Source organism: Hypomesus nipponensis, chromosome 18, assembly GCF_054491055.1.
Source record: "Hypomesus nipponensis isolate SF chromosome 18, ASM5449105v1, whole genome shotgun sequence".
Classification (NCBI taxonomy): Eukaryota; Metazoa; Chordata; class Actinopteri; order Osmeriformes; family Osmeridae; genus Hypomesus; species Hypomesus nipponensis.
In genome coordinates, this window is record NC_140378.1 from 8,359,566 (window position 1) to 8,378,326 (window position 18,761).

The window sequence follows — 18,761 nt, forward strand, 5'->3', positions numbered from 1 at the left end:
GAGAATAAAGAGGGAGACAGAGTGGAAGAGAGAACAGAGAACCAGAGACGGAGAGAGGGAGAACCGAAAGGGAGGGAGAAGAGAGAGATGGAGGACAGAGGAAAGAGAGAGCAAGATGAGGGACTCCAAAGCTTTTTCAAACTCCCACGTGAGGGTTTTTCCACGCCCACGCTTCAAAAACACCCTTCGTCTTCCCTGACTAACCCAGCTTGCGTGTTCATAATATCTCTGTCCTCCAGCACCCAGAAGCAGAAGCTGCCTTCATCACACACGCTCACACACACACCCACACACACTGTTGCACCCATAGCCTGACACGTTTCTCATCGGCAGGGATGTGATGCCATGCTCTGGCTCTGGCATTGAAAACTGCTTCCACCTCCACAGGACGTGCCTTCTCATCCACAGTGGCTTCCCAGGACCCCATACACTTCCTTAAGAGGGCGGGGGGGGGGGGGGGTCGTCACAGAGCAGCCTCAAGCCCCAATGGGCTTCACTGAACAGAGCAATCCTAGCGTGTTTGTGATGGACTGGAGGTGTGATTGGCCCTGGGCCACAATGCCGAGTTTGACAGCATGCTGATCTGTAGTGTAGTAAATCACTGTGCTACGGAGAATGTGTCTGTGTTACGGAGGAGAGTTGAATAACATGCATATAAAGCAGCCTGCTGGCTAACAAGCTACACTGGCTGCCTGAACACATCTCCTGTGTGCCTGTGCGTAAATGGTGTGTCTGTGTCTACCGGACAGCACACACACATGTGCATCGGTGTGTGTCAGTACACATATCAACAGGTCTCCCGTGGTGGGATTCTCTACCGGAACGTGAGACATTCCTGTAGTCATAGCAATCAGCGTTTGCGGCTGTGTTTACTTCCTGTCTGCCTTTCTTAGCCCATCTCAGGAACATTAAACCAACATCGGTCTTGCTCCCCCCTCCTCTTGAGAGATATCTTTCACTTTTCCCATTAGATTAATAGTGACAAATACGGCTACAAATCCCCCCCCCCCCCCCCCTCCACTCCCCTTCACCGTGTGCTGTGGTACACATTAATCAGAGCTTTGGAGAACGCTGTTTATGAGCTATTAATCACAGCCCAGAGAGATGGAGGAAGCGGGGGAGGGTTCCACAGGTGGGGTTGGTGATGGAGGTGAGGGGGGCGAGAGATGTAAAGGCGAGTAGGAAGAAGAGCTAGATTGCATGAGAGATGGGCAAGAGATGAAGAGAAAGGGGAAAGAGTCAGGGTGAGACAGAGGGGAGGGAGAGGGGAGAGCGAGGAGGCGAGCATGAGGTGACAGGCTTGGCGGGTGACAGGTCTGGATTAAAGAAGACCTGCCATCTTTCATCTCCGTGGCTGCGTGCCGAGGTATAATGAAGCTGTCTCTGGACAAATGCTAATTTGTAGGCTCAGGCGTCTGGGCGGGGGCCTGCTAAGATGGTGTGGCGGAGAGGAGGGAAGGGAAGGGGAGGGGAGAGGAGAGGGAGAGGTGGCCTGATTCCTGCTCGGCTGAGTGGGCCTCTCATGGCTGCTCCCCCCATGATGAGGTTATAGATTATTATGATGCACTTAAACATTTAGCACAGAAACTGTACAAATGAGTTAATTCAGAAATGGAGCCTCGCTTTAGTACAGCAGAACTATAGGACTGAGGAGAGAGAAGGCAATCACTGAGCTGTAAATCCTATTCCTCCATCTGGCATTCTCTAAATGATCTACAGTATTAATTATAAACGTATTAAGTATGGTAATAATACATTCAAATGAGGCACTCCGATTCTGAATAGAAACCAGGACTGTGTAAAGACAATGAGGATGTTTGGGTTTGACAACCAATATAGATTTACTGTAACTTGTTGTGTGCTTATTATTGGTCCTTCAGGATCATTATTTCTTCAATTGACAGCACCTGTGCAACACTGCTTTCCAAATGCTGTATTGATCAAACGCCGACCGCCCTCTGTTTGATTGGTTATGTCCCACTCTGTCCTGCCCTCAGAGCTGTCAGGTGACCCTGTCATTCAAAGACCCCCAACACACACACATACATACAAGCACAGACTGACAAACAGTCAGTCAGCTGAGGCCAGGTGACAGTGGCTTCCCAGTGAGAGAGGGGGAAACCACATAGGAATCAATAGCACCTCCCTCCTGAGTGTGTGCTCATGGAGAAAGAGGGGGTCAAGTTCTCTCCGTCCTCAGGAGTATAGGAGAGGAAACAGCACACTGCTGTGGTTTGTCTTCTCTACGTGGCGTGCCGTGGTGTTGCCTTGGGCGCCTAGCCGACCCCGGACAATAAAGCAGAGCTGATGGAGCTAGCTAGCTACCGCCTAAGCTCCTGTCCTGGAATAACGGCTGCCAGGGGCCTCTGGGAACACTGCAGTAAATATAACAATACCACTGCCCGGGCCTGGCTCTGCCTGCACTACAGAGACCAATAAAGTAACACTCTTCTTTCTTTGTGTTTGTTTGTTTGCCTGTGTTTGTGTGTGTGAGTAGGTAACTACTATGGAACCCCCAAGCCGCCGGCGGAACCCAGCCCTGTGCAGCCAGATCTGGTGGACCAGGTGCTGTTCGACGACGAGTTTGACACGGAGGTTCAGCGTAAACGCACCACGTCCGTCAGTAAGATGGACCGGACGGACAGCGCCGCCGCTCCCGAGGAAGAGGAAGACGAGGAGCGGCCCTCCCTGGTCAACGGCCTCACTGGTGAGGAACACCTTCACCTCCCTCTCACTGCTCAGAACCTCCCAGAAGAACTTCCACACTCGCATCAGTAGTCTGTGTGGAGCAGCCCATATTTTTTTGACAACCCACATGGCCCTCCTACTAAACCCAAGCCTTCATTATTCATACTCTGCCAGTCTAAAAACAACCCCAATTTCTTCAACTATATAATCCAAGTACCACCAGCTGCGCTCCCCCCAAATGAGAAAGGGATGGAAGGGCATTCTGTCCCCACTTCACCCCCCCTCCCCACGCTGCTGCAGGATTAGCTATTCTGCATGCAAGGTCAGTTCTGAATAAGATCCCTCTGAAGTCAAGGAGGCCTGCGTTTCTGTGAGGCCGGTTCTGATCAATAGGGACAGACATCCCCGGGCTACAGGGACATGGCCTAGCCTGGGTTGACTTTTCACTATGACAGGATCCTCATTTCAACTCAAGACAAGTTAGACGGGGCAAGTTACAGAGCCCCAAGAGAAGGATCAGCATCCACACAGCCTGTTGCAACAAGGATCCCCCTAAAGAAATATAAGGCCCAAAAGCATACAGAAAACCAATTAAAGCAGAGATTCACATTGTCAATATAAAACACAGAGCTGGTTGTAGAATGTCAGTTACCATGGTGATGCGTCTCACCCAGTGACAAAAGAGAAGGGGTGTGTCTCAGTAGCATATTCACCAGCAAATAAAATGGTATGGGGTTCTATTCCAACTCGTCCTGGAGGGCCACATGGCCCCATCCCATTGGTCCTCTGACGGTTCTCCTCTGAGCTGTTTCTGCTTCCTCTGGGGGCCAGAGGGAGCTCGCTTATCTGATGGTATTTTGGATGTCAAATATTTCAGCCAGAACAGTCTTGACATGGCAGCCTCATGTTCTAAATCAGGCCCTGTTCTGGCTCCACCCCCACCTTGTCTTGGAGACTGACACAAGCCTGTTATTAGGGACAGGTCAGGAACATCAATAGTGAATGTTCTTCTTAAACTCATAATTGTATTTGAACCCACACACAACCCAATACAACACACACACACACACACACACACACACACAAATGACACAAAAGATTCCATACACCCATTGTGAGAAAGGGTGAAAGCCAGTTGTGTGTAATATTTGTTGTAATGACTTTTTTCATATCATAATCAGAGGTCCCTGTTTTTGTCTGTAAAAATCCTTGACTTTCTCCAGTCAAGCATGCTGTCTTTGGCTGTATGCATTCAGATGTGAATGAGAGAGTCCTCAATGCAGTGACCGAGCTAGGTCACAGATAGATGAGCTGATCAAAACCTGCAGATAGGAGTGGACGCACCAACACGCACGCAAACACACACACACGGACCATACAGATACACACACACGCAGACACAGTAAAAAGTGGGACACATACACACACAGAAACTAACACCCCCCCACACACACAGTGGTCTGTGTGATGATAATAGGTTGGGGATGTTTGGCTCGGGGCTGCCTGAAACGTTGGTCAGCTCTGCCCTTGCCTGGGAGGCGGTTCCCAACGCATCACTGCTGACATGCAAATCCTGTGGTACTTTCTGCGCTCTCTCTCTCTCTCTGTGTCTCTCTCTCTCTCTCTGTGTCTCTCTCTCTCTCTCTCTCTCTCTCTCTCTCTGTCTTTGTCTCTCTCTCTCTCTCTCTCTCTCTCTCTCTCTCTCTCTCTCTCTCTCTCTCTCTCTCTCTCTCTCTCTCTCTCTCTCTCTCTCTCTGTCTTTGTCTCTCTCTCTCTCTCTCTCTCTCTCTCTCTCTCTCTCTCTCTCTCTCTCTCTCTCTCTCTCTCTCTCTGTCTTTGTCTGTCTCGTTATCTGCCTGCCGTTTCCACCCTCATGTATGTAACCCAGCCCTCAGTGAGCACCCAGCAGAGCACAGGGCAGCAGCAGCAGCAGCAACAGCAGCAGCAGCAGTGACCAGGAGACATGCAGGCAGCACACAGGAGTCCCCATGCTTCCTGTGTCCACTCACCTCCCTTCCCCCTCTCCCCATCCCTGTCCCCCCCGCCCTGCTCCTCGCCCCTGGACACAGAACACAAGGACAAGGCGGAGTGGAGGAAGGCAGTACCCAGCTACAACCAGTCCAGCAGTGCCATGGACTTCCGCTCCTGGAGCAGCCTGCCCAGGGATGAGGGCCAGGAGCCCCTGCCCAAGAGCTGGGAGATGGCCTACACAGAGACGGGCATGGTCTACTTCATAGAGTGAGTACAGACCCCATGCTACTGTCTCCCTCCTCTGATCTGGGAGTCTGGTCTCAGCGCAGTTAGATGCCAGCGTTTACGTGTCCTTTTATTCATCTAGCCGATGCCTTTTTCTTTTCCACGGCTACCAAGTTATTCCTCTGTGACCGCCATTGTTTGGTTTTCAGAGCCCACCTGTAAGACGCAGGGAATTTTTACAGACAGATTCTACTGCATGGAGCTGGACTGCTGCTCCTCCTCTCCCAGAGCAGAGCTAGGCGCCGCCGCTAGACTTCCAATCAATAGCTCACTTCTGCAGCCCAAATAGTGGAGCAAATTGAACGCTCCCCAAGGCCCCTCTCTCTGCCCGGTGCCTGCTGCTCTCTCTCTCTCTCTCTCTCTCTCTCTATCCCTCTCTCTGTCTACCTCTTTCTTTGCTTGTCTCACCACCAATCTCGTGGCCTCTTTAATTACCACTCGCCTTACTTCCAGCTCTGCCTTTCTTTTCTTTTCAGTTTCTTTTAGTCTACCTGGATCTGACCTCTTCCTGGATCACCTCACTCTCTCTCTACGTCATGCTTTGTTTCTGTCTCCCTACTATTTTCTTTACTTCGCTCTACCTCTTTATCTGCTTGTCTGCCACTCTCTCAAACATGCCTCTCTTTCACTCTCTACCTCTCTCCATAACTCTCTCCCTATCTCGCTAGCTCTACTGTACCAAGTTCTACCTCTCTTGCCAACTCTCTTTACATATTTTTACCTCTCTCTATCTATGCCTAGCTGACTTTAAGAATTCAATGGCTCCCTCAACAAGCCACTTGTAGGCCCCAAACACAACCATTTTTGGTTTGAAGAGGCTTTTATCTCTGCTTGTTTTGCGTTAGTAAAAATAGTTGCATAGCTGTGCTAGCTGTGGCACACCTTCTCATGCCGTTTCTCTTTCTGCTCCGCAGTCACAACACCAAGACCACCACTTGGCTTGATCCCCGCCTGGCCAAGAAGGCCAAGCCCCCAGAGAAGTGTGAGGACGGAGGTGAGACTCCTTTCGAAAAGAGAAAATCAACTCCCATGACACCCACGCAGCGTCTCTGGATGTTCCAAACACACTCCTTGTTTGTGTTTATGTGTGTGTTCTCCCCACCAGTCAGTTTGTGGAAGTCATGTAGTCTCGTGTGCTGGCTTAGGAGGCGTACTAGAGCAGAGATTACACATCCGAACAGGCTCGAGAGCAGCAGTGACACAGCCCGCCCCCACCTGCCCCCATCCTCCTAATGGCTTGTGGGACACATGCGGGGAGCTCATCAGTGTGCTATCTCTGAAAAGGCAATTCCACAGTCCCTTCTTGCGTGAAGCGCTCTCTCTCGCCGCGTGTGTTCGTCACAGGATTGAACACACACTCGAGATTCCACTCACACACACACTGCTGGCGGAGACAAGCCATTATTTTCAGGATGGCCATAACAAGTCCACATTCCCTCCTTATCCCTCTTCCTCCCCCCTCCTCTGCCCAGCTTTGTGTAACTCCCTAAACACCTAGTGACAAATAAAAGGTTCTGGTACAGGTGTAGGTGTACGTCCAGCCCGGCTGCATGCTGGGAGCTGCCAGCTCTCCGTGCTGCCTGGTTAGCCCAGCCAGAAGCCGCCCAGAGCCTCACTTCTGTCTCGTTCTCCCCACAGAGCTGCCCTACGGCTGGGAGAAGATCGAGGACCCACAGTACGGAACCTACTATGTGGAGTAAGTAGACTCTATCCCTCCCCATGGGGGGGCGGCGGGGGCTTGAGGGCAGTGGTTTCGAGTGTGTTTGGCCGTGACGGGGAAGCGATATCATTTGACGTTGGTTAATTAGCCACTCGTTGGTTTAGTTGCCATCGGTTCCTAGAGCTACAGTCTTGTGGTAGACATGACTGTTAGGCCGACACAGGGCTAATGTAGAGGGCTATTAGTAAAGTTCTGGTCTTGTTCCCATGGTGCTCTGCACAGCCTCACCCCACAGAGCGAAAGAGAGAGGGAAGAGGGAGATGGAGAGAGAGAGAGACACGGTCACAGAAAGTTCACCCTGCGTAGTCTCATGAGAGGAGAGGGAGGGGAGGGAGGGATTTCATTCCAAGGAGGAGAGGAAAGGAGAGCACACTGTTTCATTTAATTTCTCTCCATTATTATTCCGAAGCGAGAGGGAGACGTGGAAAGAGGCAGGGAGAAGCGAGGAGTAGAGGGTGAATCCACTGCCCTGTTTATGTATGGGGGTCAACCACGCTTGCATCTCTCCGTCTCTTTGTCTGCTCCTGTTTTGTTTCGAATGAATACAGAGCGACACAATGCTTCATTATTTGTCTGAACCAGACAAAACAAGAGCCATGTCAATCAAAGGAGCGAATCGGGCAGTAGGGAAAAGGGAAAGAGCGAGAGAAGAGCGAGAGAGAACAGGGAGAGGAGAGGACGGAGACAAAGAGGGGAGAGAGAGGAAGAGAGGGATGTCTCTCTCCCCACATTGGACAGGGTGGATAACTCTTAGCTTGAGTCATGTGCAACGAGAGCACAAACAGTACCGTTCTTCAAAAAAGCCCACACTCTTTCTCCCTCGCGCTCTCCTTCTCCGTCTCTCACACGCACGCCATCCGCAGGTCTCAGCGTGCGTCTGATTGGGCGAGCAGCGTCCCTGCGGGTACCGAGGTGCCGTCACGACTGGCGCGCACAACCGTTAAAGCAGAGGCACATTATGTACATGAGCTGCTTCTCCTGATTTACATGGAACCTGGGGGCCTCGTGTCTTTGAGTAGCAGGACACGCTTAAACACACGCACACTCACCACCTGAGAAACAACATGTGGAGCCTTGAGTGGTTTTTGAAGCCTGGCCCCAGACCAGTTGTCTCCGAGGAGCAGGATCTGTATACGGGGCTTTGTAAACACTCACAGAGCCTGTCGGATCCTGGGTCAACACAGCAGGCCTCTTAACGACAACAGACATGCGTCTAGATAGGTGTTTGTGTGCCGTCCACAGTGGTGGCCTGGTGGGTGTGTGTGTTTTGGGCAGAGTGAGCCACAAAAAACCAGAGCTTACCTCACCGCCACCGCCCTCCTATTCAAATCTCCTATTCAAAAAGAGGTTTTGCATGTGTTGACGTCGATCAACATTCTCAATAGGGGCTGCAGTGTGCAGACCGAGACACAACCGACAATGCAAGTTTCAGCCTCTAAACAGACCCCCCCCACACACACAAACACACACATATCAATCATATAAATGTATAGAGTATAAAAGAGATATATACTAAGAGTATGAAACACCATGATACAGAAAATAGAAGTAAGCTCGCAGAGTGTCATGTATAAGTACAGTGGTTGAGTGCTGGTTGAGTGGGGAGGATTGCTAAGTAAGGGTTCCTGTCTTTATGCCTTCAGCCATATCAACCAGAAGACCCAGTTTGAGAACCCAGTCCTGGAGGCCAAGAGGAAGATGAGTCAAGACACTCCCACCCCAGGCCAGCAGGGGACCCCCACCCCCTCAGGTAACACCCAGGAAGTGGAGCCCTCTGGAAACCCCCAATCCTTCCTTCCCTCCTTTATGTTGTTGTTGACCTAACGTAATTAATAATGAGATAAGCTGTACTTTAATGTCTGTGTATTCTGGATGTATTCTGGATTCAGTCAGTTCCACAGAGATAAAATCATACATCAACATCAACAAATTCAGGCAATTATTAGGATGCGAGCTTCATCCATTAGCAGGCCGAGATCAAATAGTACCAGGCTGCGTCAGGCTGGTAGGACCCAGTGGAGGTGGAGGGAGAGGAGCGTCAGGCTGGTAGGACCCAGTGGAGGTGGAGGGAGAGGAGCGTCAGGCTGGTAGGACCCAGTGGATGTGGAGGGAGGTGGAGCAGCTGGACTCTCACCCCTCGCTCTCTTCAGAGGCCATGTCAGACCTGACAGGGATGATCCAGATCAGAGGCGTGGGAGCTGCACAGTCACATGTTTCTAAAGGAGTTACTGTTGGTTCATGGTGGTGTCCTTAGTGACTAATATAGGTTTATTGTATTTCTACAATAAACATGCGAACACATGCTCACACACACACACACACACACACACACACACACACACACACACACACACACAGACAAACAGCAAGGTTAAATCAGGGATGAGCTATGATTGAATGAACGAGTAGTGTCTGCTATATTCACAGTGATATTAGACAGAGGATAATAACTGGTATTAGTTTGTCATGCAAACTTCCATAGGCATCCATATTAGCCTGAATTAACAAGTTGACAACAATTTGTGCAACAATTAATTTTTCTTTAATAATTCACCAGAATACAGTTCATAAAGACATCCTGGCTTCACTGGCAGCAGCTTAGAACATACAGCCCCTGCCTTGTGTGTGTGTGTGTTTGAGAGAGAGAGACAGAGGGAGAGAGAGAGAGAGACAGAGAGAGACAGAGAGAGAGAGAGAAAGAGAGAGAGAGAGAGAGAGAGAGAGACAGAGAGAGAGACTCTGACTGTCTGAGGGACACGCTGGCGCAGGCCTGCCTCTGCCACTGCTCTCCTGGAAGCGACCAGAATAGCACCAACAACAAACCCTGCTCTGCATTCCCTTTGATCAGGACAGGCCTGCATGCTCCCCTCTGGGCCAGATCAGCACTTAGCATCATTAGCATCTCTGCTGGGGAAACACTGGTCATCATCTTTACGAGCCTCAGTGTTGGGGTCTTAGAGCACTTCACATTGGGATCAATGTTGCACTGGGAACACCCGCCTTCCATTTCATTAGTTAAACATCATCCAGCCATTGTCAAGGCTCGGTAGTGGGTCTCCCCCCTCTCTCTGTATCTGGCTGCTGTGTCGCAGTGGAAGCCTAGTTAATGAGTATTAATGGCTGGTGGGGGAGGAGGGGGTGTGGGGCGGAGGGGCGTGGGGCGGAGGGGCGTGGGGCGGAGGGGCGTGGGGCGGAGGGGCGTGCTGCAGCCCTTCTAAACGCTGTTTTGACAGGGCTCCCCTGCCTGACCTTCCCCGGGAACGCCCAACGCACGGCGCCGTAGTTCCGCGCTGACGATGAGGATCCATCCTCACTGGCATTTCATATCATCACACGGGCCTGGGAGAGAGACGGGTCCCTTTGTGGCTAAATCGAGCCCATGCCCACACAGAACAGTCCCCTACCCCCTTCTCTCCCCCCTCCCTCAACCCCATGCCCTCCCTATATCCCCCCCTCTATCTCCCCACTCCCTTAATCTCTCCCCTCCATCTATCCCCCCCCTCCCTCTATCTCCCCCTCTATCAATCTCCCACCCCTCCCTCAATCCCCCCCCCCCCCCTCCCCCGGCTCTATCTCTCCCTCTCATGTGGAGAGCCCACAGTCCCCTGGCGTCGTGTGGAGAGACTCGGAGGGTTTTGACAATGCACAGCCTCTGAGGCTATGACCTTTCATTTTGTCAGAGTCGCACACTCACATCTGTCATGCTATGTGCACCGTGTCAGTGAACATGCACACCCACACACTGAACACACATAGTCAAACAGCCCCCTGTCAGGCCACTCCAGCATGGGAATGTGGCGTTAATCACTCTCAGTGTAATCCATGGAGCTGCTCCGAGACATTACATTCATCAGCCAATTGCGGTGCAATTATGCAAATCACAATCCCATGACACTCGGAGAGGGATGAGGGAGTGAAGACTGGGATCTATCTTTACCCTCCCTAATGAGACTGATGTCCCCTCATCCATCCATACACACGCTCTTGCACGCTTACACACACACACACACACACTGTGGACCAGAGGGAAAGGCATTTGCTCTCTCTGACAGTATACCAATTTACCTGAATCCGAAAACCTCATCAGATTTGTGGCTGGCACCCATCCATCACAGTTCCCATGGGGGTGGCGTGTGCATGCGTGTGTGATGACGGTAACATCTTGTTGTCATGTCTGATGAGTGTCTTGCGTGTTAAACTAGACTTAGTTCAATCAGAGGCACTGAGTGACGTCCTGTCAGTCTGCCTGTCGCTGTGACGACACACCTGGGAACGATAGGAGAAGACAGATGGCAGGCAAGCGGGAGCCCATGCCTGTGTCCGTTTCCGCTCACACACACACACACACACAAACACACATACACACACAGACACACACACTGTCAGCAGTGCAGCCATTGCAGGTGGCATGCAGGTCCCCTCCTGAGGATCAGGCTAACTCATCACAGCGCAGCCTGTATGTGTCGAATCCATTCTGTCATCTCACATTAGTGCTGCTGGGATTCCTCCCAGGATCACTGCAACGCCAAGCCAGAGGAGTCCTCAAGTGAAATGGATACTTTTTTCCCCCACGTGTGTAACACTGGAGAATATCAACGTTTGAATATGAGTGTGACCTACGATGTCATGTGATGTGACCGTGTTCCTCAGAGGAGTCAGGAGGGGGGGTGCGCGGCTTTACCAGGGACCCGGCCCAGCTGCAGGGCTCCATGCTGAGGGCGGCCCTGAGGAAGAGCCCCCAGGGCTTTGGCTTCACCATCATCGGAGGAGACCGCCCAGACGAGTTCCTGCAGGTGAAGAACGTCCTGCGGGACGGCCCGGCCGCACACGACAACAAGATGGCCTCCGGTGAGTTCCTGCTCACGCACGGACACTGCATACACACACACACACGCACACGGACACATACAATCAAAGAACCTCTGTCTCACGACACACTCACGTGCTGTGAACAAATTCACATGCAGACACTCGCCAGTCTAACACACACACATATAAGTTGTTTACGGTTCACAATCAGTTACCCACTGCGCACACGGGAAAACAAACTGTGGAACACTCCAATCCATGTGACAAGGTTAGCAAGGGCAAATCTTCGTGGAGGAAGTGTAGCCCGTTTACACCGAGAAAACCCCCCATCAATAACAGCCATGTTGTGTTTATGGTGCACACCCTTTTGTTTTATGAGGAGCCGTATATTAAAGCCTTCATAGGCATCCCCACTGGGCCTCTTTGTATTGCACGGGATTACGAGCATTCTTATCTAAAGCATGGTCATATATCATGGATCATATAGACCTGCGGTACCCAGTCCCAGTCCCTTACTGCCGTCAGTGTTGCTGATAATACACGGTTCTAGTGGCCCAGTAAACACGGTTAAGAAGCCATGAGCAGCATCTTGTTTGACACTTAAATGAATCACTGTCGGCAGTGTACAGACAATCTGACTGATGTTAACTTGCATCGTTTTGACAACCATAAAGTCACAGTGCCGGTGCTCTCTGCTCCAGAGGACACCAGAGATGAGTCTGTTACTATGCATGTAACCATGCTGTAACAGGGTGTTACAATTGATGTTATCATACTGTAACACTCCAACGTTACTATGTATGTTATTACACTGTAACACTCCAATATTACTATGTATGTTATCATACTGTAACACTCCAATGTTACTATGTATGTTATCATACTGTAACACTCCAACGTTACTATGTATGTTATCATACTGTAACGCTCCAACGTTACTATGTATGTTATTACACTGTAACACGTTGAACGTGCCATTTAACATGAAATAAAAGTGGATGAATATTTATATCCTGATTTACAGAATGTAAACAAAACCATAGCCATTTTGGGAGATACCGTTGGTGTTTAATGGCTAGAGGATCAAAGCTTCTGGCTGTAACTTATTAACTAAAAACTGTTCTCTTGGCTAAAGTCAACTAAGGCAGTTGGAAAAGTAGAAGGAGTAGAAGGAGAAGAAAAGTAGAAGAAGATCGTTAGATCGTTTACAGATTCCAATTTGTTTAACATTCCTTCAGCATCGCTCTATCTAGCAATAATTAGAAACATACTCAGGGTCTCTCCAAAACAACAAATGTTTACATAGTAATTGTGTATTGATTCAGAGAAAGTCCACAGTGAATATGTGACCACCTGACCGTGTCTCACCAATACACACATTGCTCTTCCCCCGGAACCATGAATACTAAGTGAGCTGCCTTGATAACTGCAGCAGGAACCCATTTAAGATGGGAATAATTTCACTCAGATATTTGATCTCTCATGCAGTCACATCTCTTGTCTTGTCTAATAGGCTACTCCACTCCCACCTTCCTCCCCCTCCTCCCACCTTCCTCCCCCTCCTCCAAGCTCCCACCTCCCCTTCCTTCCTCCCCCTCCTCCCCCTCCTCCCACCTCCCCAGCCTCCTCAGGGTCTGTTAGGGAGCTTGACCATCCTGTTCTGTCAGGGGCAGTGTGGTGCAGGCCTTGGGGCCTCGGGGACTCAGGAACGATGGTTTCCCATGGCCCTGTGGGATAGTCTGTATCGTCTGATCTCCAACTCCAACCACTCTGTTGGTCTGTAGAGCTCGGAGTGAAACCTTAGTAGTGTATGTAATCAGCATTATTCATGTTGGCTGGATATCGTACTGTGTGAAAGAGACAGTCAGCGGGGCTGTAATGGGAGGTTCCCCTATCAACAGCATATTTGAGGGGAAACAGTGAGTTGCAGGTCAATGATCTCTCCAAGCCTTCATTGATCTGCCTGCAGCCGGCTACACCCCGAGAGGCAGGCTGAGGTAATGAACACAGGGAAGTGAACCAGAAATAGAATCCCACCAGCATCTCAGGTCAACTGTGTGAACTTATTACATATTTTTCACTTGTTTTGTTTTCCTCCAATCATTTGGTTGCATCATGCTGTGTGCACCTGTTGTGTTCCCTGCTGAGCTCTCCTCTCCCCCTCCTTTCTCCTTCCCTTCTCCCTTCCCCTCCGTCTGCCAGGTGACGTGATTGTGGACATCAACGGGATGTGTGTGCTGGGAAAGACCCATGCAGACGTGGTGCAGATGTTCCAGTCCATCCCCATCAACCAGTATGTGGACATGGTCCTGTGCCGGGGCTACCCCCTGCCGGAGGACACCAGCGGGAGTGAGGAAGGACAAGGGGAGGCCATCAGCCCCATGCCCCTGCCTCTGGAGCCCTCCACCCCCCACGACCTCCACTACACCAGCCCAGATGGCACCCTGCCCAGACAGACCGCCACAGTCCCACCCATGACCAACGGGGGGCGCCACCACCAGCACCAGCAGCCGGAGGGCCCCGACCCCACCCTGCTGCAGCCAGAGCTGGTGGGCGTGCCCCTGGTCAAGGGTCCGGGAGGATTCGGCTTCGCCATCGCCGACTGCCCCCTGGGCCAGAAGGTCAAGATGATCCTGGACGCCCAGTGGTGCCGGGGCCTGCTGAAGGGGGACGTCATCAAGGAGATCAACCGTCAGAACGTGCAGACGTTAAGCCACGCCCAGGTGGTGGACATCCTGAAGGATCTGCCGGTGGGCAGCGAGGTCAACGTGCTGGTGCTGCGAGGAGGTGAGGTCACCCTGCTGGCTATCCTGAGGGCCGCTGTGACACGGGGTCTGTAGGGAGTGGGGCGCGACGTCAAGTAACACCTGAGGAAGTCCAACTCTCCCCGCGCCGTCACCTCTTAGCCCCCCTCCCCCTCAGCGTTTAATAAAGCAATTTCATGCTCCATCCCCCCTCTAACTACCCCTCCCTCCCAGACAGACTCACATACCTGAGGCAGTTGCTTGTGGGTGAAGGGGGGTGGGTGTCCTATAATGGGTATACCCGGGGGAAGAGCTCCCCTACTGTGACAGGCAGAATGAGAGGAAACAGGAAATTGCTTAGCTTTACTCTCCGTGGCCCCGCTCTCCCTGCAGCTCAGCCAGCACTCTAAGCTCCCAGGGCAGGGTGATCCCGCCCTGCCCTGCCCTGGGCAGTCCTCCAGGGTTGGCCACCAGGGCCTGGAAGGTTCTCACCAGCGTCTGCCTCAGGAGGACACTTAGGGGTCACCTTCACATAACCTTTAGCAAGCTTCCAGCAGCTCCTCCTCATCGTCAGAATGACTGAACAGAGTGTAGCGATGCAGAGAGGGCTTGAGAAGTGATTAGGTTTCGGAGAGGCATGTTTTCATAACGCTCCTGACATTCCCCCTGTCCTGTTTTTCTATGCTGAGAATCCTGACCAAACATCTGCCTCCTGGAATATACTGCCATCTACTGGCTGAAAGCTAGGACAAGCCCGACTGTCGTGTTTACCGATGAAACGCAGAGAGAGATATGAGAAGGAAAAGCGTCTTGTCCGTTTGCTTACTGTGCAAAATAGTTTTTGTTCACACAAGAGACTGCGGCTTGTCCTTCTAATGAAAGCAGCCCTGGCTCTGAGGACGATCAATATCTACTACACATACTGCTTTAGTCAGCCTACTGTCCTCTGGAACAATTGGTTTGCTTGTAGTGAGTCGTCCTTCCTGGCTAATAACATGTTATCCCTCTCCACTATTTTTCTGTATCCTTCTGTCCTTATCTCCAGGTCAGACATCTCCTGTGAAGTCTCTAAAACCTGTAAGTCAATTCTTACTTTTTCAGTTTTTTTTGGTTGAGTTTCTGTTGTTTTTATCTCTTGCAATTTCTCGCCTTTCTCTCTGCCATAACTAGTCAAGTCATGCCTAGCCCAGCCATTGCTGCCTGGCCGAAGCCAGCCTAGACCAGCTTTATATCTGAAGTTAGGTTCCTTGTAGCAGGGATTCAAAGGAGAGCGCGTGTAGCTCAAACTCCGTGGAGAGACGTCAGAAGATGAATAATGAAAGGGCAACACTGTAACTTTGGGTGGTTCCTTGCTAGCAGCAGACTTGGTTCTGACACGGAAGCTGCATTATTCAGAGCTAACCGTAGCAAGACACCCCTGTTGATGTTTGAAGCTAACAAGAGGTAAATGGACTCCTGGCAAAGCATTTTTCTTGTGAACATCCCTCCTGTTAGGAGTGAACGTTTTGTAGCTTCTGAAAGTGTTTCTTCCGCCCCGAGCTGTCGGGCTGGGCGCTCCCACAGAGATGGGAGCCGCTGGTCCTGCAACAGGCTCTATCATCCGGATGACTTCTGGCTTACAGGGCTTTCATGACTATAAAGTGTTTTGTATGTCATGAGACTCCCAGGGATTCATGGAAGAGGCCTGTTTGTAGCACCAGACCCCCTCTGCTGCTCTGCTTTTCCAATAACATGTCTGCAATGTTAGTAATGCTTTACATTAGGAAGAAGGCACTTTCCCCGGACTTGGACTGTTGTGTTTGTTTGTTTTTTAAATCGGTGTTGTTTTGGTTGTTGTTGTGTTTTAGTGCACGGCTCCCATGTCCCATTCCCAGCCCCAGCCTCAGCCTCAGCCTCAGCCCAGACAGGAGTTGACCACCAGTACAGAGACCCTGAGCCCCTCAGAGCCCATGCCCCAGCCCCTGCCCTTCCCTTCCAGCACCCTGCGCTCGGTCTCCCCCAAGCCAGACCCCTCGGAGCTCTACCTCAAGTCCAAAGCCATGCTGGACAGCAAGCGTGAGTCCACCCCCGTGTACCTAGCAGCTTTGCTTTTCCTGTCATCGCACCAGCCCAGCAAAACTGTCATCCTGCCTTGTTCCCCCTCCGTCCCCCTATCCCTCTCCAGCCCCCAACACCAAAGACCTGGACGTGTTCATCAAGAGGAACCAGGAGTCTGGATTTGGCTTCCGTGTTCTCGGAGGAGAAGGTCCTGATCAGCCTGTAAGTATGGAGATGTAAGCCTGTAAGCTTGACCTATTAACCCCCCCCCCCCCCCCCCCCCTTGTGCATAATGGTCAGCCACTCCTCCCGCCAGGTGTACATTGGGGCCATCGTGCCTCTGGGCGCAGCGGAGAAGGACGGCCGCCTGCGTGCCGGGGACGAGCTGCTGTGCATCGATGGCGTGCCGGTGAAGGGGAAGTCCCACAAGCAGGTCCTGGAGCTGATGACCAACGCCGCCCGCAACGGCCAGGTCATGCTCACAGTCCGCAGGAAGCTCGCACACCCTGGTGGGTCCTCTGACTGTTCTGACGGTGTGTGTGTGTGCGTCTGTGTGTACGTGTGTGTGTGTTGTTTTTGTCTCTGTGATAATAGGGTATTACGAGAGGGAGACATGAACACAGCCTGTCTGAGTCAGAGACAGCGATTGCTTTGATGATTGCTTTCTCAGTATAACTGATGGGAGTCGTGGGGAGGGCAGCAGACATTAGGTCGGCGCAGTGGTGACTATTTACATCTCAATTGGAAAGGGAGAGATTGACTACTGTATTTGGTGAAGTTGAAGCCCCTGCTCCATTTAGCTTTTTCACACAAAAACAGGCTCAATGTGAGATTGGTAAGCTCTTCTGTGATTGCTTTGGGTTTGATGTGTTGTATGAAATGGCAGACCTGATTATACTGCAAATGAAGCCTCGGTCACTAGCCTTTTACACTGTGAATCAAAGCAGCATATATATTAAATGTATAATAGATTTATTGATGCTGGCAGTTCCGAAAGCTTCAAGCACAAAATAGACACTCATAGATGATTGACTTAAGTAGACAGAGCTCAAATAACAATGGGATAGCTAATTCAACTACAAATATGTTTTCCCAGAATCTCATCATTTCAGCTCATCATAGCACAGAGCCTTTCTGTAATCAAGTTTTTAAATTGAGGAGTAGTTATTTTTGCATGCATTGTAACAATGGTGAAGACATGGTTGTCATTAAACGGCAGCCAAAACATCTCTTCAAGAAGACAGCAGTCATTGTAGACTGAGTCTGTCTAGACTAAGGCAGGCATGGTGACATCTTTCTGTGTGTGTGTGTTGGCACCAGAGGGGGGTGGAGAGGAGGAGGGCGCCCAACCCCAGAAGGCAGCGCCAACCGTGGTCAACGGCTCTCCCAAGTTGCCCCGCCTCGAGGGCTCCAGCGCTCCCCAGCAGGAGTGCTACGATGTCACCCTGCAGCGCAAGGACAACGAGGGCTTCGGCTTTGTCATCCTCACCTCCAAAAACAAGCCCCCGCCTGGAGGTGAGACACACAGACAATACTGCAGGCCCAAAGCCTACAGTAGTGTCAGTGGACGTTCAAATAAACCATACTCAGGAAACTAGTCCATAGCATTCCAGCTATTCTTGTTTTTTTTGTGTTGTCATGCTCATCATTACTGCTCTCAGCATCTCTATTGTGCATTTCCTCTGGGCTCCAGCCAGGAGAAAAGAGGAGAAAACATTATGTTGTGCCACATTTTCTCCTCCATGGTCAAGCAGTTCTATCTCAATAGCTACTGTTCTCAGGCCACACAAATAGCACTGGCCCATTCAGCGGTCTGTCTATCCATGTGTCTCTCCTTCTGTCAGTCTGGCTCCTTCAAACCTCATCGATGTGTAATGACCAGCTCACAATGCAGACCAGAGCACACCCAGACATGTCTTTTAGACAGTTTCTTTTGGCAGGGACCTCTTACGGTATTCCATTTGCTCGTTCAAATGGAAATCCTCATTCGATTCCTCGGCGCTCTGTGAGCCTGTGACAGAACATGTCCAGACTGACTCAACATCCAGTCCTCACTGCTCTGTGTGCTCCGTTCTCCAGTCATCCCTCACAAGATCGGCCGCATCATCGAGGGCAGCCCCACTGAGCGCAGCGGCCGGCTGAACGTGGGCGACCGCATCTCCGCCGTCAACAGCCGCTCCATCATGGAGCTGTCCCACAACGACATAGTCCAGCTCATCAAGGAGGCCGGCAACAGCGTCACCCTCACCGTGGTCCCCGAGGACGGTACGCCACTCCACTTCCTGTCCAACGCGCTCGCAACGCTGGCATCAGACCTGCTGTACTTGGCAGTAGCCAAGTAATGGGTTAATGGAAAAACTGGAGATTTTTGGAAATCTCGTCTCTATTGTTCTGTACTTGTCTGAAAGCTACAGAGAAAGGCATTTCCAGAAAGCTTTGTTTCCTTCTTGAGCATATTGTATCCATAGTTTTAAGGATCTGCATGGGTGTTTTTCTTGCTAAGCGTT

The 18,761-nt window shown here is 51.1% G+C and overlaps 1 protein-coding gene across 2 annotated transcripts in view; it reads left to right on the forward strand.

The window, feature by feature from the left end:
• The window catches only part of magi3a (membrane associated guanylate kinase, WW and PDZ domain containing 3a), an 87,663-nt gene that overhangs the window by 62,420 nt on the left and 6,482 nt on the right, over positions 1–18,761 (forward strand). For both annotated transcript variants that reach the window (XM_084679339.1, XM_084679338.1), the window contains exons 4-16: positions 2,498–2,707; positions 4,758–4,926; positions 5,859–5,938; positions 6,583–6,640; positions 8,308–8,414; positions 11,315–11,512; positions 13,676–14,260; positions 15,263–15,294; positions 16,065–16,272; positions 16,382–16,476; positions 16,571–16,763; positions 17,575–17,769; positions 18,334–18,519. In XM_084679339.1, the coding sequence (XP_084535465.1) occupies positions 2,498–2,707; positions 4,758–4,926; positions 5,859–5,938; positions 6,583–6,640; positions 8,308–8,414; positions 11,315–11,512; positions 13,676–14,260; positions 15,263–15,294; positions 16,065–16,272; positions 16,382–16,476; positions 16,571–16,763; positions 17,575–17,769; positions 18,334–18,519 (2,316 nt within the window). The remainder of the gene's footprint in view (positions 1–2,497; positions 2,708–4,757; positions 4,927–5,858; positions 5,939–6,582; positions 6,641–8,307; positions 8,415–11,314; positions 11,513–13,675; positions 14,261–15,262; positions 15,295–16,064; positions 16,273–16,381; positions 16,477–16,570; positions 16,764–17,574; positions 17,770–18,333; positions 18,520–18,761) is intronic.